The sequence below is a fragment of the Diaporthe citri genome, assembly GCF_014595645.1.
Source record: "Diaporthe citri strain NFHF-8-4 chromosome Unknown scaffold_11, whole genome shotgun sequence".
NCBI lineage: Eukaryota > Fungi > Ascomycota > Sordariomycetes > Diaporthales > Diaporthaceae > Diaporthe > Diaporthe citri.
This window is the reverse complement of record NW_025064856.1, coordinates 134,458-160,125: the sequence shown is the minus strand read 5'-3', so window position 1 is coordinate 160,125 and position 25,668 is coordinate 134,458. Positions and strand designations below refer to the sequence as shown.

The window sequence follows — 25,668 nt, the reverse complement described above, 5'->3', positions numbered from 1 at the left end:
CGCTTAGCAGCATTATGCTCGTAATCATGGCTTTACCGAGTGGAGTCGAGTATGGGAGCCGTCTCGAACTCACTGATTTCATCTCCAGTCTGCAGAGGTAACCCGAGAAGAACATTGAATATCTCGACAGCCTGATTGGAAGATTACCTCCTGTCCAAAGAAAACGATCAAGCGCTCCCGATTTTTGGCACTTGAGAATATTCCGTGAACATGAACGGTCGTTGAGGGAAGGAAAGAGATGAGGGGAAGCATGGCTGTCAGGAATTGAATGAGGGCCAAATGAAGGTCGGACAGTGAGGCTAGTTGTTTAGCTTGATCAAGAAAATTACGCAAGTTAATTTTCCCACATGCGAATGAGAGCTGGACAAGCAAGCGAACGTAGCTGAGAAGAGGTGTGAAACTGCATTTTCAACCGTGCTGACACCTGCAAGTTACGAATCCTTTGGAAGCACATTGCGAAACCCACAACTGGAAGATCGATGGACATTGATGGAATTCCATAAGATTTCTGTCTCAAATTCCCTTATGATCATTAAAAAGATTGCTTGTGAGCTTCTGATAACACTCAGATAGACCCAATAATAACACGGCCGCGATAATTCGAGTCTCGAAGCAGATTTAAGTCAGAAAATGATGAAATCTCCTGCTCCTCGTTCATGACAAGTAGCACCTTTTTTTATCGCTGTTGGTCCGATTCCCTGGGATCTGCCTTGATCGGAGGTAAGGAATCCTTCAGACTTCATGCTCTTACTGGCGGTGATTCCCTAAGCCACCGGCACGAGTGTCGTGCAACGAAACACCACATTTCAGCCGATAGGGCTGCGGCCGACGCGGAGGCAGTCATTAAAAGGCACCCACATCCATCGGAGTCCAACCACTTGGTCCGAAATCACATTTCTCCCTTCCATTTACTCTATTTATTCCCCTCGAAACTATTTGTGGGCAGTGACCATGCGGTTTGTTTGGCTTCCAGAGACTGCAAGTATCCTGGCGTCAGTCTTTTTACTCTATATTCTCGCAGCCCTTTTAACCGTCTATGATGGAAAACCCGTGTTTGAATGGAAAGGCATCACACTGAACGCTGTGGTGTCTACTCTTTCGACAGCATCGAAGGCAGCTCTGTTGCATGCAATCTCGGAGCTGATCAGCCAGTGGAAATGGATTCTCTTCACCAGAAAAAGTCGTCCATTGCTGGATTTCGAGAGAATAGATGCCGCCAGTAGAGGGCCACTGGGAAGTTTGACCCTGATGTGGAAGTGGAGATCCATGTAAGATATTCCGATCTGGCAGCTGAGTGTGGCGACATGATATGCTAACGCTTGTAGTGGGTGTCTTTGCTTAGGCGCTTTGGTTGTGCTCCTCAGCATTGCCGCCGACCCCTTCACTCAGCAGCTTATCCAATATGAACAGGTCCTGGTTCACACCGAGGACACGAACACAACAGTGAATAGAGCAGGACGCTTTGCAAAGGGCACTAGCATCTACATCACCTCCACCATACCATCGTCAGGTCAGCCTAGCCGAAATCTAATGATTTTTCGAGAATGTTGGAGCTGACGTGGCAAGATTACTTCAACGCAACTACCAACACCACCTACGGTGTAGACCCCTTGATGCAGTCAGTCGTAGTCGACGCAGATCTTTCCATACAGTCGGCCATCATGTATGGACTAGACCAACCGATCCACAACGTTGTTCAGCAAAGCACCTTTAATTGCCCTACTGGGAACTGCACGTGGCCTCCTTTCGAGTCGCTTGCGGTTTGCAACCGCTGCACCGATCTCACGAACAGCCTTCAACGTATCGTCTCAAACGGTAACCAATCCTGGTGTTTAAAGAAGGACAATAGTACAGTAGTCGCCTCCCGTGGCAGTGGCACCGCATTTCGACTTCCTAGTGGTCTCTACCTCGACAACACAAATGGTTTTATTCCTTATTTCTTCAAGTCGAATATTGGTTACGGCGCGATTATGTTGGCAACACTTGGGACAGCCAAGGCGTCTGAGACCACAAGCACACAAGGCCTGGACACCCTGATCTGGTCGATGTCGATGATACGTGCTGACCTGAATGACTTGGATGACAAGGCGACTTGGCCCGATATCCCAGTTTCTGCAATGGAGTGCGCGCTGTACTACTGCGTTAAAGATTATGAGATCACTGTATCCAGTGGCATCGTTCGAGAAGTCAGCAAGCAAGTCACGGACATCACTCGGGTCAAAGACTCGTGGGACGTCGGGAAGGGTTATGCCAGCCTGATGAACGAGTCGCAAATCAACAGCATAGCTTTCGACAACATCGTCTCGGCAATCCATCGCTCGGACCTAACGCTCTTTTCGGCGGCATCTGGTAGCCGCTTCAACATATCATCAGGGGCAGTCAACAGCATTAGCAACTATTTCCAGTCCACATTCGCCTCGCAACCTCGTGAGTTGGCAATAACGGATACCTCGGCCAAGACAGGGAGGTTGAACGGGTACTACATGAGATCAACACAGATCGAGTATGAGCCAAGCGTTATGCAAGCTCTCTTCTCAAGCACGGATTTAAACGCAACTTTCACAGCATTGGCAGCCAGCATGAGCAATGCAATGCGTACCGGGGCAGATGAGAGCTTTGAAGGGGTTCCGATTAGTGTGGCTGGGGAAAAGGGGGAGTTAACAACGTACTACCGAATCGTCTGGCCCTGGATCTGTCTTCACTGTCTCATTGTCCTGGTTGGTGCAGTATTCCTGGGCATCACGATCTGTGAAAACCGGCGATATGGCCGGATGGTGCCCTTGTGGAAATCGAGTAGTCTGGCAATTGCGAGCCGTGGGAAGTTGGTGACGGATGTTCTGTCTGGCATGCAGACGGCAAAGGACTTGCGTAACAAGGCAAGAGTTTCTCGGGTGACGTTTTTTGACAGCAGTGACGTGGCAAGCCCTTCTCAGGAGCGTCTTCATTTCGAGTGCCTGGAGGATAAATCTTAGCCACGTGAGACAGTCGATGTCAGCTTATTTACAGCAAAGGTCGACTTTCAGAGGGAAACGGTAATATGACACTTGAGTAGAGCTGTCTAGAGCTTGTGGGGAGAGTATGGCGCCGTGCCGAAATGAGATGAATTCAGTGGCGTTATTGAAATCAGCACAGGCAAGGGCAGCAAGATGGCCCAAGTGATCATGTGAACGAAAGCCCACACCTCTGAGAGGAAGAGATTTTCAAAATTCCTTCCGCATCATACATTGCAGTCAAAAAGCCTCTACTAAGGCCCTGGGGAGTATCAAATCAGGGCTCTCGTGTCTGCAAAGGAATCAAGGGACATAGTGGTGTTTTTCTTTTCTTTTCTTTTCTTTTTTTTTTCTCATTCCAGTGCTCGATCTTTGAGTGTGTATATATGTAGTGTGACTGGTACCGCGGTCAGTTATCTCTGACACTGATACGCAGTTCATTGGCCACAAGATGCGTTGCCTGTCTACACAAGAGGCACAATATCACAGACACGAAAAGCGAGAAGTTTGATAAAGTTGTAAATTGCCACAGTTGCAATAAAGAATGACTCCTGCAGATATTCCCATGTGGTATCCAACCTAACAATCTCCAAAGAGCAACTTGAGTATTTTGTATAGCCCGGAAGTCAAACTCACAAGTACCCATGTTTTTACACGCGACCTAGCTCACCGATGAGGTTGAGACCTGGAGATCGCCACAAAAGAAAAAGGTATCAAAAAGAGTGTATCGTCTCTAACACGGCAAGAGACCAACAACACAGGCAGAGCCTCCACCCCATCAACAACATCCCCCACAATCTCTCTCTATCGCTCTTAGAAAGCCTGACCAAAGGCCGGCTCCTGTAGCATAGTCCCATCAGGGCCGGTGACGATCTCAAACTCCTGCGCCTTCCCGCTGACGCCCGCAAGGCTGAACGTCGGCCCCATGCTGACCTTCATGATGGTAGCGGACGCAGGCGGCTGGGGCGGCGACGACCTGGAAGAAGACGTAGTGGCGGAGCTTCCCGTGCTGTCGGCCGTGTTCTGGCGGCGCGGAGGGCGGGGCGGAGCAACAACGTTGACCGTCTTGACCTGGCCGACCTTGACGCGCCGCAGGGCCGCCGGCACGGAGGGCAGGGACTTGTCCTTCTTTGCTGCGCCGGCCACCTCGTCGCCCGTCTTGGAGGACGAAGAGGAGGAGACGGCCGACTGCGCCGCTGCGGCCCTGGCCTGGAATTGAGTCTCCACCTGGGCCTTGGCGTCGGCCTGCGCCTGAGCCTGCGCCTGCGCCTGCACCTGGAGCTGGTATGCCTGCGCCTTGGACTCGGCTGCGAACATCCTCTCGAAGGCGGCAGCTGCTATCTCCTCGTCGTCGGCGTCGTTGGGGAATAGCCTCAGTACGGGAGCTTTGTTGCTGTGCGGGTGGGGTGTCTTTGGTCGCGGGGGGTCCTCGACTAGGCCCTTTCCTTTGGCGATGGAGACGGCATTGGGAGTCGCGGCTCCCTTGTTGGGCGGGAAGGGGATGAGCCGCTGCTTGAAGGGCTCGACGGTGTTATCGATTTGACCCAGTCCGAGGCTGTCTTTCTGTAGGACGGGAGGGCTGATGGTGGGCCGCCACACCGAGGGAGAGTCGGACCTGTCGCTGCTTGACCCGCCCGTGGGACGACGGCGCATTCTCCGGCCACGCTCGGGGGTGTCGGACGCAGCTGTAGAGCGGGACCCGTTACGGTCGATCCCGATGCTCCTGAGTGCTGCGTTTGCCAGGCTGTCTGCCATGCTGTCTTGAGGCGGAGAGCGTGACGCGCTTGCCTGCCTCTGAGGCCTGTGGCCCGTCTTGACAACGGCCCTGCTGGCATAAGATGAAGCTGTTGTCATAGATGCATTCGAGGCCTGACGAGATGGCTGGCTTGGGCGGCTCGTTCCGTTACTCGAGGAAGAGGAAGCGGAGCCCGAGCGGAAGCGTTCAGCCGTGGGAGGCCTTGCCTCCATGGCGGCGGCATTCGCCGCCCTTGCCTTCTCTCGGATGGAGTCCAACTCTCGACGGCTGCCGTCCCCGGGAGGAGTGGTTCGCAGAGCGCCATCCATGCGGATCTGTGGGGGCGACCGACTCGAGTCACGACTGGAAGGTGGTGTGAGGGTAGCAGGCTGTGGCATAGGGAGCGGCTTAGGAAGGTTCAGCTCCCTCGTTGGAGGGACATAGGTGGTCGCTGGGAGCGTATAGTCACCGCCCGATGACTCGCCAGCCTTTGGAGCCCTGGACTTGGTAGTATTGGACTCGGTAGCTGCCCGTTGGACCTGCATGCGAGTGGTTTTGAGCGGTGGCGGAACCACATCAGATGGCGCGTCATCCGAAGCCGTGTGGTGTCTAGGAAGACGCGAATACTTCCTGGTGACGGCGTCGTAGTGCGGTGCAGGAAGGACTGAGCGGCGTGAATGAGCGATCTCCAGCAGAGGCTGGTCGTAGACAACGGGTATCTCTGCACACATTGGGCACGGCAGCGACACCCAGAACTTTCCGGACTGGTCTGCCGTTGAAGCCTCCTCCTGCTCATCAGGAGAGCACCAGTTCTTTAGATTGGCTTTGGCGCTACATTTCTCACGACGGATGAGATAGTGCCTCTCTGGCTCATCGCAGCGGTCGTAGCCGAGGTAGGTGAACTTGCACATTCCTTGTTGTCGTTGGCAGATTGAGTCTCTTCGTCAGATGACTCTTCAAGAGAGCAGAGTTTGGTGGAGCAGGGGCTAGTAGGAAACGACTGAGGCTGGGAATCAAACTCTGTTGTTACTGCTGGAGGGCTGAGTGGACCGTCTCTCCGCAGTGAACTCTTGACACGGGGCATTGGGAGAAAAATGGATGAAGGAAAGAATGTTTGGGTGTGTCGAGTGGTCTGCCGTTGTTGTCATGGAGATGTTTCTCCTGCTTGACTATTATACCTCGAGAAACACTTGCCTCTCGATCACCCTTGCAGATCACATCACACAGCCAAGTGGATAGGACGTGGTTAGCGAGTGGGCTTGGCCGATCTGGCGAGCACGCAAGTGTCACCGATGCGGTCGCCGCTAGGTGTGAAGCGGAGAATCAAACCACGCGTGGGCATAAGCTGCGGCCTTGTGCAAGTGTTTGACAGCCGTGTCCAGCCGAAACAATGAGAGAAAGAGACTTGTCCGACCTGCTGTGTCCACCGACAGGGCGGGTCGGAATATGAGAGTGGGTGTATGAGACCAGAAAATGTACTCGGCCTTGTAGCTCAAACAGCTGGTGCCGGGAGGAGAGGCCGGTTTTCTCGAGCAAGAGGGAAAGCATTGGACATCAGGCACCGAAAGGCCGCTGGTCTGTTGCCGGGAACCACGGAGCCCGGCTGTTCATATGGTCGTACTCAGTCAGTCCCCGTTTGAGGCTCTCGGGTGTAGACCGCAGAGAACGTGAGCAGCTCGTTTCAAAGCAGGCGGGTAGGGCTGCTTGAAGCCAGCGTGGATGACGATGTGGTCTGGACGCGGCCAAGGGATGTGTGTCTGCCCCTGCACTAACAGAGGATGCACGAGCATTCGCAGCTCAGCTGTTAGCGGCCGGCCTGCGGTGGCCACACCGTCCCCACCCGACCAGGCCTCTTCACAGGCTCGAAACTCCACTGCCAATGGAATGTCCCGAACTTGGGCTGTTATTATTAGAATCCTTCATTGCCATGATGATGAAATCATTCAAGAAAAATCAACTTCTGCCTTTTATCATCAGTATCGCCCCGGAGATCTTGGTTTGATCGTTCGCGAAGATGAGTGATCCGCCAATGTACGAAAGGGGGGCTTGCGAGCCTCACTCAATTTGCCCAGAATAATATTCGAGCGAAATAATTTTCTTCCAAATCGTTTGGGCCTCATTAAACGGCCAGCCGGCTCAATTCTGGTGAGAATGGCGATGGAGCACACAGCCACGGTCGCGTGGTTCCCGGACGCAACGGCGGAGTCCCTGCCTCCGATGATGCTTGAGACTGATCCACGGCTTTCGTGTCAGCATCTTGAAGACACCTCGGCTTCCATCGTCGCAAATTGCAGCCAATGCCCTGTATACAAATACAGCAACACCTTGGCATACAAGCCAGTTTGCAGGAAGCGAGAGACGAAGCTCATGGTGGTTGCCAGCGAGCTCACCCTCCAAGTCGTCAGCAAGGTCGGGGTGGTTGATGACATGAGTGCGCAGTGGTATCAGAAGGGTGCATTGATGGAGCTGGGGTACCCCATTGACGTGACCAGAATTCTCCCAGCTGAACGCGTATCGATCGCGAAGCATATGATGATACTGGTGACGGCTTTGCATCGCAAGGGAATCTTGCACGGCAATATCAAACCGGAGAGGTTCGTCAAACAGCCCGGAAGTGATGATTTGAAGATAGTAGACTTCTCTTCAGCGCGGATGAGAGACGATAGCGACCTGAACACGTGGCCTGGAGAGACACCAACAGTTGAATACACCTCGCCGAACCGATCTCCTGAAGGCGAGGCTTCGACGCCATTCGACGACTACTACGCCCTAGCCGTCTCGATATGGGCCGTGTTTTCTGGGGAGCGCCCCATGGTCGGTCTGTTCAACTCCAATGAGGGACACACCCCCGACATCAGCAAGATCACCGACGACGAGCTCTTCTGCAGTGTGGTGGACGTGCTGGAAGAGGGAGGCCTTCAGTTGGATACCCCGGTGACCCTGGCTCGGCGCAACTCCATGAGCATCGATCCCAGTAACCGCAGCGTTTCGTTCCCACTGAGCCTGTTCGGCCCGGACCCCGACGACCTGGACGACCACAATGGCGTCAAATCGAAACCTCGGTTTTGCCCACACTGCTTTGAGATAGCAATGTCGAATGCCGATAAAATCACGAGCAAGGCACCCGAGCCTGCTACCGACTACCCAGAGTTCTGCCACTTGCGGAAACCCACACACGACGTCGGGGCTGCAAGCGACTACGCCTTGCAGTGGCTCGAGGGCCAAGAGATGGCAGAAGAGGCAGAATCCCCACCATACCTCGAGAACCCTCCACGCCTAGATTCCGGCGAGGGCCATCTCAGGACCAGATCACCCCCGCGGAACTCGAGTCTGCGGGTGAACACGAACACCAACCAAGAAGTCGAAAGGCCGCTTTGGTCGGGGGTGAGCGCCGCCACGATCACGGCTGCTGATCAGCCCTCCGGGCGAGATCGTTCCAACACGGTGCGCAGCACTTTTGCGGGACGAGATCGGTCTGGTACAGTGCGTGGTCCCTTTCCCGTTGCGCCATCGGCGTCAGACGAAGGGTATGAGTCGCTGGGATGGGCAAGCAGCGGGGCAAACGAGCTCCAGCCCAAGCAGCGGCCGCGAGGTCTGAGCTTCCAGAGGACTATGAGCGCCTGGTCAGAATCTTCTGTGGGCTCAACAGCCGACGACGACGGCGAATCGAGGGGGAATGGAGGGACCGAAGAGACACAATCAAACTGCTCATCACCGCCGCTCACACCGATGCCACTCAATCTCAAGCGGCTGCAGGTCACGTCCAGCTTCGAGAGTGTGACTCTGTCTGAGGCGGAGGCGGTCGAAACGGAGGGGCCCAATGAGTCCGGCCATAATATGTAGGCGGGCCGTGTCGGACAGAGCATGAAACAGAAATGCCGACCAGGCATGTGGAAATCTAGGGGGTTTTGGCGTTGGTAATGGAAAAGAAGAGAAGAGGGACCTTCTAGAACTCGGAGTTGGGCTCTAAATTGCAGACATGTGGTGCAAAAGCCACACCAAGACCAGCAAACATGGTCGTAATCTCATCGTGAGAAAAGCCCGATTGCGACTGTCAGTTTACGGCAGTGAAAGTAAGACGAGAGCGGCGTTTGATCGAATCCATGTGAGATCCTAAATATAGCTTAGGTGGGACCATCGATAGGCCCAAAGTCGCGGCCTGGCCCTTCTCGGTTTCCTTCAGCACAGAATCAATGGGGCTGATGGGAACCATGTGGCACAGCCCGGGGAGAGGGTGCGGCCATTCGGAGCACGACCTGCAGCAATTCGGCCCCGGAAAGGAGCCTCTCGGAGGCTTGGTCGCCGGAACAGATCGTTGTCCGGATGGATATCAGTACTCTCGTGTTTCTTTCACGAGTGAACTGATCGCAGCGGCCTCCACGCGGAGACTGTCCGAGCAAGCGACCCGTGGGTGCCAAGTCCGCGTACCGTACCAAAAAGAGGTCAGCGTCGAAGTGCTGAGACCGTCTTGGTGGACCGCTAGAAGTCGTTGACGAGCATCCTGGAGTTCGGTCACGCGGCACCCAGGTAGCGCAGGGAGGGGCAGGCCTGTGACGAGTTGAGCATGGCGGATGTACTGCACGTCAGGATTGTGAATGATCGATCCATAAGTTGGTATGTCAGCTCGGCGGTGCCAACATCGACACCGCGTGGGTTGGGACGCGACTTGGTGCAGGCTTCCGGCGTGCTCATCGGCAGCGCCACAAGGGGCCTTCCTGCATCGAGAACTCACTCAGTGGCGAATCGGCGAGCCAGATTACAACAATGTCAGCCTGTGCATCCATGGAGGTTGTGCCTGGCGATGCGTTGAAGTTTGTCGGTGCCGAAGCAAGAGTTTGTGCAGGAGCAGGAGCGTCACCTGGAATGTGGGGTCGGCTGTCGGCCGAGGGGCTGGGGGCTTGAGCACGCACAGGGGCAGCAGCGCTGAAGCACGCAGGGGGCAAGACGAAGCACAGGATGCCCTGGGCGCAACGCTTTGCGACATTGGGCAAACATCCTTGATACCGAGTACAGGGCAGAAGTTCACGAATTGCAAGGAACCGGTGAAGGAGCTGGGTATTGGTAACGAGGAAAGTGATGACCTTATTAATCTATCTAGGTATCGAATTCCAATTATTGGCCTGAACCAAGCCACCTTCGATTCTAACAAACGAAGAAATATGCCCTTCAAGGGCCCTGTTCCACCTGTAACATGACATCCCGGAACTCCACTGCCAACAGAACATTTCAAGAGTGAGTCGGCCTAGCACTTGGAGACAACATCCTGGCCAGCGGTCGTCGCGTCCGCAACCGCCGTTTTGGCGTCACCAACAGCTGCGTCAGAACTGATACAAAGAGTTAGCCGCAGGTTCCAAAGACAGATTCTTCCAACTCGGGGTCCTCGTCGACTTACTCGTCAGCAGCAGACAAAGCATCGTTCATCGCCGCCAGCCCGGCCGCGACGGCATCACGGCTGTCCGCCGGCGCCGCGGCCCCGCTCAGGAGCGACGAGGCGATTTGTCCAATGCCGTCGTTGGCCTGGTCCAGACCTGCTTGTGCTGCTGACTGCACGTCCGCGTCTTGGATCTCTCCGATGGCATCTCCTGCATCGCCCAGTGCACCGAGAATCTGGAACCGTGCGACGTTGCAGCCGATGCCGCCGAGTTGCCTCTCGACTACTGAGGCTGATGTGGTGATGGCGAAGAGAGCCGCAATGATGACACGGAAGGCGTACATATTGGATGTGTTGACTTGGTGTTATTTCGTTTAGGAAATGAAGAGACAACTCTGTTGTCGTGAGAATTAAAATTTGTTGGGTATAGGATGAAACAAGACACCAGGTCTGAAGAATGGACGTTGAACAGATGGCAGGTGTAAGTGCTGAAGCTTGATGGCTGGACGAACCAAAACTAACCAGACGACACACGAGAGACAGCTGCCATCTTTATGTCAAAACCAGCCCGACTCTGGATGACATTTTCCAACAAGCGGACGAGTAGCATCTCAGTGGCTAAGCAGTATCATGAGCCCAGGTTGAAACGCGCAACATCCCGGCAACTTCGCGACCTAGCGCCGATCACGAACCTCGCCTGGCGGTGTTACTCCACGCAGATCAGACACACCAGAGCACGTCAAATACCTCTCTCCGTTCCCCTTCTTCCCAGGAGGGAAGGAGTGCGATTGGAGCGTCAACCTCCGCTGGAGATCCGGAGCTCTACGGATCCTCGCGTGATCTGCATGCTGGGCCTGTCTCGGGGTGTTTATTCTGCAAGCAAGCTTCATCGCCCTCGTCCCGCTGACTCGTTTCCCGGTACCAGCCGTTGCCTTGACCAGTCGCAGTGTGTGCTGGTGCGAGTGTCCTGCAGGTGTTTGAAGGGGGCACCCGATTCGTTCTTCACCTGGATGAACAAGGGAGATGAGAATGGCATGGTTCCCAATATGGACAATAATGCGAACTCCCATAATGTCGAACCTGACGATCTCCCCACATGCCCACAAATGATGCTTGATAGCAGTCCGAGCCAATTCAGAGGGGCATGATGTTCACGACCAGGGGCCTTTCTGAGTGAGGCCGAGCCGTCCTCGTGTGAGTGTACACCTGTGCGGCGACATCCGACTTACCTTCACCTGTTTCATTCATCGTACCTGGGTAGAGGTAGGCTGGTTTCCACTCGTCGCGTGTGCGACCGTCCTCATCGACCAAGCTTTGAGATCTCCCAGTACCTCAGGACGGGGAATGAAACGATTGTGAATGCCATACCAACCCAGACTCCAACATCAGAAAGGTTTGCTAGCTTGGCTAGAGGTCCTATGTACCAAGTCTGGTACATGCCCAGGACAGCACCTAGCCAACCAAGAAGGAATGCTGTACAGGAGGCCATGCCAACAGGCATATAGGCCCTGTCCAACCTGGACCAGTCGTGTCCAAGATGACGCCGGAAGATGTACCGCTCCATGAGCACGATCAAAACCATGAACTCGACCCAGTATCCCATCAACGCGAGAAAATTGGACAAGATTGTATAGAGGCTGTTCCTGCCGGCTAGACCCAAGACCAGCTGTATAATGATGAACACACAGCCCCAAACCCACCGGGGGATTGCTTTGAAAGCTCGACCGAGGACTTGAGCGCACATTGTAGCCGCTAGAAATCTGCACATTAGTATCACTGATGAGTAACATGCCAAGGTTCAGGCAGTCAACATACAATACGTGCCGGGGACGCTGTTGCTTATGAGGCCCAGGGCCACCATAACTGCGCAAAACTTCCCGAAGCCATGCAGCGGCTCGAAGGCCGCCTCTATCAAAGCCCCGGTAGATGTGTCGAAGGCGGTGGCCCAAGGAGTATTCATCGTAATGCCACTGCCTAGTCCAATTCTATCCATACGACGTTAGCAAAGACTGTATCATGGATTTCCAGACTGCACATTCGTAAGTCTACCGGGTTGGCAAGTCCTACCCGATCATGTACACCAAGCTGAACGACAGCCATAGGCCAACAATCGTCAGTGACGCAACCTTGACCGGCGAAGTCGTCTCCGGGTAATACACGAAGAAGTCCGACGCGGCTGCCGACCACGAATTCGGCACGTAGAGACACATCGATAAGAAGGAAAGTCGGTTAGCCGCAACAGTGGCGGTGTCTCCCATCGAAACGGAAGAGGCGTCAAATTGGGGTCCGGCACAACCGATGAGCACGAATAATACAAGGAGCTGAGGGATCCAGGCAAACCTCTCATATTGCTGGAAGGGCTTCATCCCGAAAAGCACGATGGCCCAGCAGACCAGGTTCACGATGACGATACCGACCGCAATAGATACGGTCCCGCCGCTTACGGCTGAAAGAATTTGGCCGCCGAGTATGCCGTCTGGCCAAATTGGTCAGCGAAGCGTCGCTTCAAGCTTGAAATCTTGGACTTTCTCGGCAGCCATTCAGGGTGCTCTGGGCCGACACACCAGTCGGCTTACCACAGCAATACCAAACCCAGACGAAGCAGATTCTCAAGCAGTACCTTGATCTGTCTCTTCACACATGCATACCACACCATGCCACGTAACCCACATAGAGTATGAAGAAGGAGAATAAGACAAACGGAATAAATACTGACCAATGCAGCAGTACCCTATCATGAGAACAATGTTCAGTACAGTTGGCAGCTTGGCTGGCCACCATCCGAAGAAATATCTCAAAACAACCACTGAGTCGAGGTCCTGTCAGTATGAGGTCCTCCAAAATGACAAATGCCTATAGGAAGGGCAAAATGCCATGTGCGTACTCGTTCGATGACCTGTCTTCGGTCCCCAGATAGCCATAAACGCCGTGGACAGGCTGCCCAGGAACGCCCCAAAGACAGCACACATGGCGCTGTCCAGGAACCCGAGCTGGAACAGCATCGGGCCGTAGAGCCCGACGATGAGGTTGTTGCACGAGATGTTGGCGCCGAACCACAGCAGGGCGATCTGCACGTCGCCGGCGGTCGACGGGGCCTGGCGCTCATCGGGCGGGACGCGGTCGATCCCGCGGGCCTCGAAGGCCGACAGGGCCTCGAGGCGCTCGTTGAGATGTCTTAACTTTGAGAATAGCGCGCTGGGGGGCGTTGTCTTTTCCGCAGACTGTTCTGGGGCTAACGGCAGCTCTGTGCGCTGGTCGGGCACTTCGGCCAGTGCGACATCAGCCGAGCTGGCCGCGATATGGACATCTTCCTGTTGCTTCTCCATTGCTAACGTTCACGGCTGCATGTCCGATAATGCATCATGAGATGAGAGCTTTTTTGGACGGAAACGTCTGTGTCAAATACAAGAAGTGAGGAACGCAGGCCGCCAGTGCCCATGTCATGTAAGCCGGCAGGTTACCCTATTTGCGGCTAGATTCGTGCTTACTGAGTGATCTACAACGCTGCAGGAGAGCACGCAAATTGGATTCGACCCCGCCTCTGGTAGCATCCACGGAGGAGGCTATAAATGCGACCAAAGATAAGTGCTGGATCGAAGAGTGACTTCGCTCCACACGCGGCAGATCTCCTCCGGCTTACTCACATCATCCATCCCGCTGGCCATGCCATCCCCCAAGATAACAGCAGATGATTTCTGCAACTACCGTTTCGACTTCCTTGTAGTCGGTGGTGGTACTGCTGGATTGGCTGTTGCGGCCCGTCTCTCAGAGAAGTCGTCCCTGAGGGTCGGAGTTCTGGAGGCTGGGCCAGAAGTTGAGGGCAATGAACATGTGGAGATCCCTGGTTGGTATGGCGCCACTTTGGGGACCGAGTTGGATTGGCAGTTTGAAACCACAACCCAGGCCGGGCTAGGGGGCCGTACTCTACCATGGCCCAGAGGGAAGGCTCTTGGAGGCACAAGCCTTTTGAACTTCATGACTTGGAACCGTGCAAGCAAACAAGATTATGATGCCTGGGAGAAGCTCGGTTGCAAAGGATGGGGCTGGGACGGTATCTTGTAAGTCGCCCCCTGGTACAACCTCAATCTCATATCCCAGGGTGGTCTGCTAATGCTTCTGTCAACATTAGGCCGTTTCTCAAGAAGCCTGAGAATTTCCATGCACCCAGCCAGCAGACCCAAGTGGCCAACAAAGCCTATTACGATGCCAATGGATTTGGTGTCTCTGGGCCAGTTGACGTCTCTTATGCGACAGAGTATTCCGCTTCACATCAGTCCTGGCATGATACACTTCAGAACTTAGGTGCGCACAATAACAAGGCACACATGACGGGATCAAACGTGGGCGCCTGGACAAATCTAGGCTCCGTCAATCCCCGGACTTGCACTCGGACGTCCTCGGCAACGGCTTATTATCAACCGCACAGACAACGAACAAATCTCGTCGTCCTGACCGAGGCTTTCGTCAACAAGATAATTCTTGAGCAAGATGACGGATCCTGGGCGGCCAGAGGTGTACAATTCGTTCACAGAGGACAAATACTGTCAGCGTTCGCGTCCAAAGAAGTGATTGTTTGCGCAGGCTCCGTCCAGTCACCTCAGATCCTCGAGCTTAGCGGTATCGGCAACCCAGCCGTCCTCGGGAATGCTGGGATCGAGACAATCGTTTCAAGTCCACTTGTGGGAGAGAATCTTCAAGACCATATCATGGCTGCCTCAATCTACGAAGTCGACTCCGGTTTGCCTAATCCCGATGACCTGAAGACAGATCCCGGTACAGCAGCCGCCGCCCGCGAGGAATTCTCGTCGAAAGGCACTGGGCCGCTGACAATCCTGCCAAACTCTATCTGTTACCTCAGCCTATCGCAAATTATGTCGGAGGAGGCTTATTTGCGGTTGCAAACCAAGGCCAACGGAATTCAAGACGACTTTCCAGAGCGCAACGATATCCGAAGAGCAAGATTTGATCCATCCTTGCCGAAACTGGGGCAAATCGAGTACATTTTTGACCTCGGAAACTGGAACCCATATTTTCAACCAGATGATGCGTCCGCGGGGAAGAAGTATGCAACGATGCTGCAAATCTTGCAGTACCCCTTCTCGAGAGGTAGTATACATGTCCGATCTCCCAACCCTGCTGACAAGCCATCCATTGACCCACGGTATTATCGGGACGTTGGTGGGAGCTTAGACTTGGAAATAATGGTTGAATGCGCCAAATTTGCCGAGAAAGTCACACAAACGCTTCCACTTGCAAGCATAGTTCACGGCCGCGTTGTGCCGCCAGGGTCGGCCAGAACCGATGACGAGTTGAGGGATTGGCTTGTGAGAGAGACCATCACTGACTGGTGTGTATCCCTCCGGTTGTCGTATTTCGCACCGTATGACCGCCAAGCTGACAGCTGGATTTGCAGGCACCCTATCGGTACTTGCGGTATGGGCGGAGATCGCGGTATCACAGGCGGAGTGGTTGATGAAAGGCTAAGGGTATATGGTGTAAAGGGACTTAGAGTGGCGGATGCGAGCATCATGCCCTTGCAAATCAGCGCTCACCTCCAGGCCACGGTGTATGCTATCGCTGAGAAGGGTGCACATATGATTTTGAAAGACTGGCAAGACTAGATTCGCATGCCTATGTTGTTATCCTGGTTTAGACCACGTTCTGTCTGGGATACGGCGTCGGCTACTGCGCCGACCTGCCCGAAGCCGCTAGACTTGAAGTTCCAAGGTTGCTCGGTTGGCATGCAAGCACATCCGTATTGCTCTCGAGACTGGCCGCTAGAGGATTTCATGACGCTCCGAGAGGTATTTTTTGGTCTACTGCAAATTAAGTTTGCATTTAAGCTTAATGGTGTCGATCAATTCAGCCGCGAGCGGCCTGGGGTCGGCGAGGGCTAGATCAGTCCGCCAAGGGCCCAGCTGCAGCTACGATAGCCTCATTGCAACGGCAATATACTACTCTTGGACCGAACGGAGGGTCGAGATTTGATTCAACTGGATGGTCTGCTCTTGAGGAGGGGAAATCAAGCGATAGTAACGCCACGAACACTTTGCTTGTCGAAGATGGTCTTCCGTGAATCAGGATGCAGCATAGTGTCTGGACGCTTTCTGCGTTGGCCATGAACTTGTTCGTAGCGCTGCACGGTGATGTTTGAAGGCTGCATAAGGTTGTACAGTCATGTGCGAAATACAGTGAGAGATCATTCATATAAATTGCGTCTTCCCCAGCACCAATCCGAAGCATTTATTATCCCAATCGCCTAGTTTTGAGTACCATTCTCTATCGTCAAGGAAGCTCACTGCCTCTACAAGTTTGAGAACTAGTGCAAAATGCAACTCAACTTCTTCGCTCTGTTTTGCTCCCTCGCCATGTAAGTGGGCTCCTTTGGTCTCAGAAATATCCTCACTTTTGATAGCCAAATGCTAACACTGCATGGAAGTAGTGGCATCACTGCCCTTCATGTCAAGAGAGAAGAAGCACCCACTTCAGCCTCAACCTGCTCGGATATCACGAAAACTGTGACTGCTATTGCAACAATTTCGTAAGCCAATCTTCTCGTCGTGAATCCTTGGAAGCTTGGCTGATCTCTGGTGCAGGTACGGCACGACCAAGACGACCACGGTTACAAAGACCGTGACTGCCACCGGCCCTGGAACAACGGTCACAAAGACTGAAAGCTACACTGTCACCACCGTCAAGCCTGGCCCAACACAGACCGTCTCGTACACTGTGACTGCCACGGCCCCCGGAACAACGGTCACCAAGACCGAGAGCTATACCGTCACCACGACCAAGCCCGGCTCGACGTGTGCCACCTCGAAGCCGAGCTGCCCGACCTTGACCAGTACTGCGACCTATTGCAAGAGTTGCCTGGTTCCGGATTGCTCGACTACCTCGTATCTCACCAAGCCGGCCGGGTGCGACGTCCTGCCCACTGCGACTGTCAGCTTCCCTTGTGAAGACCCGGACTCTTGCAATAAGATTGGTTGCAAGACTGTGTATTCGATTCAGACACAGTCGGCCTAGGATATTAAATCGATCTCAAGTTTCTCTTGTGCGGCAAAGGCGACCATTGCATAACGGTTATGAGAAGAAGAAGCAGCAAATCAATAGCAGGAATAGATAAACCCAGACGCATGCATGAATGTTGTGAAGTTCCCACATGCATGGACCTTGGCCATAGATTTTGCAATCATTGTGGCTCCGACCACGTCGGACACTGTCAGACCGCGATCCGGGATTACTCGTTCACGCCGGGAGACTAGGGCATGCAGTCCGACCTGGCGGAGACCAGTGCTTATCTAGTCTTGTTCCTCAACAATTTCTAGGCTTTGACTCTAAGGATCCATGACAAGACTCGGAAATTAAACACGGCTGCGCGCGGTGAAATCGACTCACTAGATTGTGCATTGCCCGTGTTCGGACCCAAGCCACCGGAACCAACGTCCTTCCAATTCCATCCTAGTCCGCGACGCTGCGTGCTGCAAGTAAGCTCTGCGTGGGATCACACTAACGGGTAGGAACAGCTCCAGACTGGCCAGGCCCTCCGTAGCAGCCGGACTTCTTGGTCATCAGGGGGCCACTTGCAGGATTCCTGCGCGTTTCGGTTCGTGGCAGCCTGGGTGGCGGGGGGGGGGGGATTTCTGGCTGCGCCGCAACCCACCCAAGGTGCACTGCAACATTCATAGTTGGTTTGCTCTTTCTCAGACTACGACTCTTCATCCAAGCGCTGGTCTCTGATTTTCTTAGCATTGAAACCTCACATATCCAATTATTCCCGCCAAGAATTACATACTAACGAAAATCGTCAAATTATGCCTATCGCCCGCCAGGAGACTGGGCTCAGTCTTTCTCGAGCTGGGACAACCGCCGGTGGGCCCACCGTGCGGAAGGGCAGCTGCCATTGTGGGAGGAACAGGTTCGAGGTCAAACTGCCAAAGATCGAAAGCGCCATAAGCTGTAATTGTCTTCTCTGCCACAAGTCTGGTTACCTGTGGGCTTTTCCAGATGCTGGGGACATCAAATACACCAAGGGCGACGATGAGACTCTGGCTGGGTACGAGACCGAGGCACTGAGCCACGAGGTTCGTGAACATGTCGCCCGAATATTTTCGCATGATACTTGTTGGGTAATAATGCAATAGCTGATATTTCAGAACAGTTTTGTAATAACTGTGGCACAGGCCTCTACGGAACACACAAGGCTGGGCCACTAGAAGGTCAACCAGGCATCAACGTGAGACACCAAGCCCAACCTATCTTGTGCATCTCATCGCCGTATTTCGCGCCTTTGACTGACGGGACTCTTCAGATTCGAACTATTCTTGACGTGAACCCTTTCGACCTCAAGGCCCAGGAGGCACAGTAAGTTCCTCCTGAGAATGCATCCGCGAGACGCCATCGGAGTTACTAACATCACGGCTGCCAAGAACTGCATCAGTCGTGTCTGAGAAATCATTGGAGCTCTTCGAAGCCCTGAGCAAGAGCCCTCCTCCAGCACAGTTGGAAGGCGACAACATCAAGCTCTACAACGGCTCGTGCGCATGCGGCGCTGTCTCCTTCTCAGTCAAGACGCCTCCACTCACGCAGGTGGAAATCAAGGAGGACAACTGCAGCATATGCAGACGAAGGGCCGCCATCAGTATGTATCCAGACCGAGACCAGGTGACGCTCATCGGGAGGGAGAACACGACCACGTATGCCTTCGGCAGGAAGTTCAACCAGGCGCCGTTCTGCACGACGTGCGGCGTCGCGTGCTACGGGGTGCCTGTGGGGCCGCCGCAGGAGGTTGTTGATAAGCTGCCCGAGGCCAAGAAGGAGTCCGTCGAGAAGCTGAGGCGGATCCAACCTCTGTATGTGAGGGCTATGGATGGGGTGGAATGGGACGAGATACATGTCGAGCAAAGTGACGAGGGCACAGAAGGATATGAGCTGCCAGATGAGTGACCGGACTGTGTCAGGTTCTTCCAAATAAATTAGATTCGAAAGGAACACCTATTGGTCATGCGTATTGACAGAGGCAGTAACCTCTCCCGGATTGCCTCCATCACTCATGGTGTGTTCTCGACTCATAGCTTAGCTCATTCATGAGCTTCTCCCCTTTGTAAAGCCTCTCCAGGTTGTCCGCCAGGATCCCCTTGATCCGCCCAAGCTGGTGAGTCGACAACCAGCTGACATGGGGCGTGATCATACAGTTCTTGGCCTTCCACAGCGGGTGCTCCGCAGGCAGCGGCTCGGGGTCCGTGACATCCAGCGCCGCACCCCGGATCAAGCCCGTCTCAAGAGCCTCGATAAGCGCGTCCTGGTCCACGATCGGACCGCGCGCAATGTTCACAACAAAGGTCTTCCTCTTGCTCAGTATCCTGAACTGCTCCGCGCTCATGAGCTTCTCGCTGAGCTTGGTCAATGGCAGTGATATGATGAGCAGGTCGTATCCTTGGGAGAGGAAGTTGTTCAGGGCCTCCTTGGTCTTTCCGTGGAACCATTTTGACGGGAACTCGCCCTTGTCATCACCCAGATGCGGAATTCTGAAGCCGCGGTGCTCGCGAGACTCAACGGTTGGACGCTCGTTGGCTGTGAATGCGTACAGTTCCATGCCTAACGCCCGGCAGAGACGTCCGACTTGACGTCCGATGGCGCCGTATCCTAGAACGCCTCTTCAAGGAGCTTTAGCAACCGTGTGATAGTCTCGGGAAATATGCTTAGCTTGATTCGTACTCACACTCGAAGGCCCACTGAATCTTCTACCTGTCGGGCGAGGGTGGGCTGCCAACTACATTCCTTTTGGAACTGGTCGTACGCGGGGAAGAAATGTTGGAACTTGATCCAAGCCCCGATAACCCATTCCGCGATTTGTGGTCTTATTATCGGTATAGACGTTAGCAGCTTCAGAGACTTTGAGATTCATCCACAGCCTTCTCAGAAATATGACTCACGCGGTAGAACCACTGGTAGTTGCAAACCTGACACCACTATCCAAGAACTTGGGATGTTCTGCCCAAAGATCTGAGCCAGCACTGCTCAGCTGGACAAATCGGACCTTTGGGATCCATTCTACCGGGACAGGCGTGTATGTGAACAGGATGGTAACGTCCTCAAAGATTTTGCGATCCAAGTCCACCACGTTCCTTATCGAGCCGTCGGGTTGGCGAAGGTTCTCCCATCGGACTTGCAGCTTTCCTGGGATTCTCTGGAACAGGTCATGCTCCCACTGCTCATCGCGGTCGGCGGCCGTAAGAAACAGCAGCACATCGTTGGAGGCCATGGTGCTGCTTGGCTTGGCTCGGCGAAGTTGCAGTGAAGTCGGCAGTGTACCCTGACACACTGGTAGATAGGTTGCCCTTGATGGCTCGTGGTCTGGCTGCTCGAGGTTGTCTTCTGTGTCAACCGACTCAGGATGAAGCTCTCTACTGCTTTGTGTCAGTGTGTTTGGTGAGGTTGCATGAAGTGTGCAGGCTGGACAAAATGTCTGTGCGGCGCAACATCGGACTCGGTTGCTGCCGATAGGACTGGGAGATAAGGAGTCAGCGTACGCCCACCCAGCTTCTACAGTATGCCCACCCAGCTTCCAGCGTTGGCCCACCTAGTATAAGGAAAATTAGCTGCATCCGCACTAAAATGCAAGTACTACGGGGTTTTTAATAAGCCAGGGTAACTATTTTCCAATTTAAGCAATATTTTAAAAATATAAGCCTAAAAAGCCCAGAGGGCCCCAGAGCCCCCAGAGCCCCCAAAGCGCCCAGAGGGCTGCAAAGCGCCCAAAGGGCCGTAGAGCGCTTAGAGGGCGCAGAGGGTGCAAAGGGCCGCAAAGGGCGGCAAAGGGCGGCAAAGAGTAGAAGTAACTTTTAAGTTATAAATAAAGGGGTAGCTATAAGACCCCTCTAGGGTAGCTATGGAACCCCTTTGGGATAGCTATAGCTATACTTTATTAATAACCCCATAATATTAATATTTTATAGCGCGTGCAATTAATTTCCTTGTACTGGGTGGGCCAACGCTGGAAGCTGGGTGGGCGTACTGTAGAAGCTGGGTGGGCGTACGCTGACTCGGAGATAAGATGCCCGGAGCCCGGCCGGCCCGGCGCATGTACGTACTCGGGTTCCGCCTCGGCCTCTTGTAGCTCATGGAGGTAATTTCCCCAGAGAGAACTTGACTTTGATTTCAGAAAGAGTAAGCGCTTGGATGTCAACATTCGATATTATCTTGCAGGTGTTGTCTTGATGTCTGAAACCTTGTATTCCAACTCACGTGTGTACCGGATTTGGTCACGATGCTAGCAATGATTGGCACGAACGTAGACCATCCAAAAGGGAGATCACTTCTGTGTCATCAATTTTGGCGCTTTGTTGAAATAATGCCGCCGTTTAGAATATCAATGACATAATCAATTTTGTTTTTTTTTAAAGGAATCTGACCTACTGAGAGACTCAAATTGGCGGAACAGGTCGTCGACCCATATGTTGCTGAAGAGCACGATGCAGGTAACCGGGACGGCAAACTAATCCAGCTGGTGGGCTGGTGACCACTTCAAGTTTATATAATATATCCATTGGTAGGATGGATGCCAGCGTCTAATACAATGGGTTGTCTGAACGAGGGACTGATTCAATAGAAACAAGAAGCGAAAACACTTCCACCTCAGCCAGGCCTACGAACACGCAGCAGACCTTGCTGAACAAAATGCCACAAATCCTTGCATATCAAGGCAAAAGATGAAACAAGCTCACTTGGCTACCATGCCACCCATGGGAAGAGCAGGGAGCCCTGTAAAGTGACCATCGTTAGCATGCGAACACGACGATTTGTGGGTGCCAGACAATCAAAGGGACAAGTCAGTGGTCAACTTACATCCATCGACTGGCTCCTTGGCCTGCTGCGCCTTGACGCAGGCGTTGTACTTGTCAGCAGACTGGGCAGTGATGCCAGCTGCAGGGCAGTCCCGGTTGAGGTTGCAGCCGCTGTCCATAGCCTTCTGTAGAGTGTTGCCCTCCCAGCCGAAGACGTAATCTCCATGGGCGGCAGCGCCACTGTAAGGCGTGATTAATTAGCGGCCAGTCTTCGGATCCGAAGCAGACACTTCTGGCGATCTTCTCGAAACAAGTGTTGTCACTTACCCGATGCCCATACTGTAGGTGAATGGGTTGGAGCCGTCCGTTGGCCAGATGCTACGGTCCTTCTGGAACATCGTGACGTTCCACATGAGCTCATACATGATTTGCGGAAGCTTCACCGGGTGAGTGGACGGGCAGGAACCGCCCCCGGTAGCTCCATTACCGCTGTAAGCCACGTGGTCTTGGTGGTTCGGGCTGTCGAGGTTCTTTCCATCCCAGCATCTGGGAAGATTATTGTCAGCTCGCAAGGTCCGACAAGCGGGTGTACAGCTCACAATCCAAAAATATGAAGGCAGACAACTTACGCGGGGAAGATAATGGTCTGTCGGATCATCTGGCAGTTTGAACCCGACGGGATCTCGACGGTATCGGAGCCAGAGCACGGCGCGCCGCCGACAAATTGATCCTCGTTCGGCGAGGTCCAGCATCGATGGCAGATGTTGCCTGAGCTGACCTTGCTCGGGTTTGTGTTGGCCGCGTTGCCAGCGAGCATACGGAAACCCTGTAGAAGTTGTTCAGCGAATCAGTCCATCTTTATGGCCTCGGACATACTACCCACCTTCTTGAAAGCTGTTGTCTTTCCACTGGGGATATAATAGACATCCAAGCCACCGTTGTTGATCAGCTTGCCCTGAGGTCCGCCATTGCCGGTCTGAGGCACACGGTGGTAGCTCCCGTTCTTCGCCTTGAAGAACATAACCGACGTCCAGTAGTTGCTCTTGTCCTGGACGAAGCTGCAGCTGGTGCAGGAGGACTGCGTGGCCGGGTCGTTGTTGGGGTCCATGGTCACGTTGAACGCGTTACCGCCCACAATCTGGTGCAGGTGAGGGGTGAAGACCATCCCCGGGTTCACCAGCGGGTCCACGCGGTCGACGACGAGCTGTGAGCAGGCGAACCGCAACATGTTCTGGGCTACGGCCTGCTGGCCGGCCAGCAGTGCGGTGACTGCAAGGCTGAAAGGCTCATTTTCGGTGGTGTCGGTATCGATTTGGCTGTGAGGGCGACTAACGCGTACTCGTGAAGATTGCAAGAGATGAACCAGGCGAGATGAAAGAGGGTTGCAAATGATCGGCTCTGAGGACGTTGGAGACTTTGTTGGTTGGGCTTGCTGTCCCCAGTAGCAGTTATAGTATCTCGACCATTATCACAGCCGTGACACACGGGCACGAGGCTCAAAGTGCCGGCATTTCGTGGTCGAGATCGACATTGCACGGTGGCTCTCTTTCCGATGATAATATCTGTTTATCCTCTCGACTGCCCAACCTGGTTTCTCTACCGGATTTCACTCGTCGGTTGTACCTTGGCACCCAGATCAAGTTCAATCACACCTCTCCAAGGGCCCGTTGTGGAACTTTAGAAAGCGGGCGTGACATCTCCAATATAGACGGCCGGTTAAAAGCAACAACTGACTTCGAAACCTGCATAATTCGCCTTCAGGCGCCAATCGGCGTCAAGATTTGAAGTCCGGAACGCCTGCATATCTACGACGTTACGTGCATTCGTCTTGAAATTTGATCAGAAAACAAAGGCCAGTCCGACCAAAATAGATTGACGAGTCTCTTGGGGTCCGGATGAATGGAACCACGGTTGATATCTCGACCATCCCTCAGGTAGTTGCACCGATCACAGGAGTCGGACGGCAACTGCGATCCGTGAGCAGTACAAAGATCTTGGTTGAAGGCATATCGAGCTTCTCGTCAAACTTGTCGGCGAGTGTTTACTTCTTTGGCAGTGCTTCGAATACTTGGCAAATTCTGGCAAGCGTGCAATGCCTACAGTTGGGAGATGGCTTACCAGAAATCCTTCCATCGGGAGCAAAGACCATTCTAGGAAAAAGGAAGGCTGCGATTCTGGGCAACCAAAATATCATGGCTGCGGTTGATCCTCCTGGGATGGTGCTTGGGCCGTGGGATGCTCACTTTGTGCAAGGATCCTTTCAAGCCGCCCCTCATTCTGCCTTGTAACGCTGGACCAGAACGAGTGGACCATGCGCTGTCTGTCTCTAACGAAATGCAGCCCCCCCCCCTGTCAATTCGCATCATTCGCTCCCCCCGCACAGAAAAAAAGCCCTCTTCGCGCGCGCGACTACGCAGCGTTTGCGCTGCTTTCCTCCCCATCGCTTTCCTCTTCGCCTTTTATAAATATTTCCATAATACAAATAAGCCGCTTAAATATATATAAAATAATACCCTTTTACATTTTTTAATTATAATAGCAATATAAATTATAAGAAAAGTAAGAAATATAAGGTGCGCATTATATATAAAGAAGGCGTGAAAACGCTGCGCGGGCGCGCTTTATTAAAGGAGGTTGTGACATTTTTAGAACACGCAGAAGACGCGAATACGCTGCGTTGGCGCGCGCGCGAAGAGGGCTTTTTTGGTGCGGGGGGAGCGAATGATGCGAATTGACAGGGGGGGCTGCATTTCGTTTGAGACAGACAGCGGCCCCCACCCGAGGCGCCTTCAGGAACATGCGCTGGACCAAAGCAGCTCGATTCTAATTGAGGCCTGGAATTTTCGACGATAGTTGACAGGCCATACGACACAGCAAACACCCACAATGTGGATCTTGAGTATGGCCGCGGGATGCAGGAATGAAACAGCATCGTGGTCTCGCGAAACATGGACCAGCGGATTGGCCATGGCTTCGACTGCGGCCGTCTTTTGCTTCCTGTGTCTTGATATCGTACCGACAAGAAGAACATCGCGATTTCCGTTTCCATTGCGAGTATATAATGTACATTTCTGTTCGAATTGAATATCGAAAAGAACCATTCTCTACCGGTCTCAGAAGCACAATAGCTTGTCCAAAACTTAACTACCAACATATTCTTTCGTTCTATCACATCCAGCCTACCGAGCAGCAATCACCAGCATCATGGCCCCGAACGCAATTAAAGCAGGCAGTCTGAACCTCATTTCGAACTACAAGCCAGAGGAATTCACGAAAGTCCCGAAGCTCATCGAGAAATCGGCCAAAGTTAAGCAGGCTAAGAAAGGCGGGTCTGTCTATCAGAAGATCGGTGTAAGTCGCGATGATCTCCTTGGTCTACATACACACTGACGCCAGAGCAGTGAGTCAAGGAGACCAGCTCGAAACCCCCCAAGCCAATTACGGCGAAGAAAGCGCTCGAAATAATTGAGACCATCATCGAGGAGTATGAAAGCTTGCCGAAAAACCGGCTGGACAAGAGAAACAACCTCAAGGCAAGGGAGTCGAGCGTTCCCGGCATGACAAAGCGGGAAGGCTGGATCGCTTTCAAGGCAAATGGCGAGTTCCAAAGAGGCCAAAGCTGCCGCCAGCTGTTTCACCCGTATGTCATCCATTGCCTCCGCCGGTCTTCACATGAGCAGATTGAGCTGACTACACAGCAGAGATGCTGAAGAGAAGGGTCGGTACTGAGTCGAGGTCAAAGGAAATAATTTCTCTGGGCCGCTCGAGGTACTTTATCCAGTCGAG

The 25,668-nt window shown here is 53.5% G+C and overlaps 10 protein-coding genes across 10 annotated transcripts; 5 read left to right on the top strand and 5 right to left on the bottom strand.

Moving 5' to 3' along the window:
• Window positions 1-951: 951 nt before the first annotated feature.
• On the top strand, window positions 952-2,972 carry INS49_003823 (uncharacterized protein; the record flags this gene model as incomplete). Its single annotated transcript, XM_043164613.1, has 3 exons — window positions 952-1,268; window positions 1,326-1,510; window positions 1,567-2,972. 3 exons carry the CDS (start codon window positions 952-954, stop codon window positions 2,970-2,972), a joined length of 1,908 nt encoding a protein of 635 aa, XP_043018263.1.
• An 831-nt stretch (window positions 2,973-3,803) lies between these two features.
• INS49_003822 (uncharacterized protein) lies at window positions 3,804-5,636 on the bottom strand (the record flags this gene model as incomplete). The annotated part of the gene is made up of 1 exon (XM_043164612.1): window positions 3,804-5,636. One exon carries the CDS (start codon window positions 5,634-5,636, stop codon window positions 3,804-3,806), a length of 1,833 nt encoding a protein of 610 aa, XP_043018262.1.
• A 1,240-nt stretch (window positions 5,637-6,876) lies between these two features.
• Window positions 6,877-8,568, top strand: INS49_003821 (uncharacterized protein; the record flags this gene model as incomplete). Its single annotated transcript, XM_043164611.1, has 1 exon — window positions 6,877-8,568. The coding sequence occupies one exon, from the start codon at window positions 6,877-6,879 to the stop codon at window positions 8,566-8,568; it is 1,692 nt and encodes a 563-aa protein (XP_043018261.1).
• Window positions 8,569-9,967: 1,399 nt separating this feature from the next.
• INS49_003820 (uncharacterized protein) lies at window positions 9,968-10,440 on the bottom strand (the record flags this gene model as incomplete). The annotated part of the gene is made up of 2 exons (XM_043164610.1): window positions 9,968-10,049; window positions 10,118-10,440. 2 exons carry the CDS (start codon window positions 10,438-10,440, stop codon window positions 9,968-9,970), a joined length of 405 nt encoding a protein of 134 aa, XP_043018260.1.
• Window positions 10,441-11,396: 956 nt separating this feature from the next.
• On the bottom strand, window positions 11,397-13,422 carry INS49_003819 (uncharacterized protein; the record flags this gene model as incomplete). The annotated part of the gene is made up of 5 exons (XM_043164609.1): window positions 11,397-11,848; window positions 11,912-12,081; window positions 12,164-12,572; window positions 12,813-12,827; window positions 12,981-13,422. 5 exons carry the CDS (start codon window positions 13,420-13,422, stop codon window positions 11,397-11,399), a joined length of 1,488 nt encoding a protein of 495 aa, XP_043018259.1.
• A 337-nt stretch (window positions 13,423-13,759) lies between these two features.
• Window positions 13,760-15,717, top strand: INS49_003818 (uncharacterized protein; the record flags this gene model as incomplete). Its single annotated transcript, XM_043164608.1, has 3 exons — window positions 13,760-14,154; window positions 14,226-15,443; window positions 15,510-15,717. 3 exons carry the CDS (start codon window positions 13,760-13,762, stop codon window positions 15,715-15,717), a joined length of 1,821 nt encoding a protein of 606 aa, XP_043018258.1.
• A 708-nt stretch (window positions 15,718-16,425) lies between these two features.
• INS49_003817 (uncharacterized protein) lies at window positions 16,426-19,042 on the top strand (the record flags this gene model as incomplete). The annotated part of the gene is made up of 7 exons (XM_043164607.1): window positions 16,426-16,466; window positions 16,539-16,637; window positions 16,693-16,902; window positions 18,015-18,220; window positions 18,280-18,332; window positions 18,408-18,460; window positions 18,526-19,042. 7 exons carry the CDS (start codon window positions 16,426-16,428, stop codon window positions 19,040-19,042), a joined length of 1,179 nt encoding a protein of 392 aa, XP_043018257.1.
• Window positions 19,043-19,142: 100 nt separating this feature from the next.
• On the bottom strand, window positions 19,143-20,360 carry INS49_003816 (uncharacterized protein; the record flags this gene model as incomplete). The annotated part of the gene is made up of 3 exons (XM_043164606.1): window positions 19,143-19,752; window positions 19,818-19,955; window positions 20,032-20,360. The coding sequence occupies 3 exons, from the start codon at window positions 20,358-20,360 to the stop codon at window positions 19,143-19,145; spliced, it is 1,077 nt and encodes a 358-aa protein (XP_043018256.1).
• A 1,458-nt stretch (window positions 20,361-21,818) lies between these two features.
• On the bottom strand, window positions 21,819-23,110 carry INS49_003815 (uncharacterized protein; the record flags this gene model as incomplete). Its single annotated transcript, XM_043164605.1, has 5 exons — window positions 21,819-21,859; window positions 21,944-22,122; window positions 22,210-22,428; window positions 22,512-22,708; window positions 22,766-23,110. 5 exons carry the CDS (start codon window positions 23,108-23,110, stop codon window positions 21,819-21,821), a joined length of 981 nt encoding a protein of 326 aa, XP_043018255.1.
• Window positions 23,111-25,086: 1,976 nt separating this feature from the next.
• INS49_003814 (uncharacterized protein) lies at window positions 25,087-25,611 on the top strand (the record flags this gene model as incomplete). The annotated part of the gene is made up of 3 exons (XM_043164604.1): window positions 25,087-25,233; window positions 25,293-25,522; window positions 25,581-25,611. The coding sequence occupies 3 exons, from the start codon at window positions 25,087-25,089 to the stop codon at window positions 25,609-25,611; spliced, it is 408 nt and encodes a 135-aa protein (XP_043018254.1).
• Window positions 25,612-25,668: the final 57 nt, after the last annotated feature.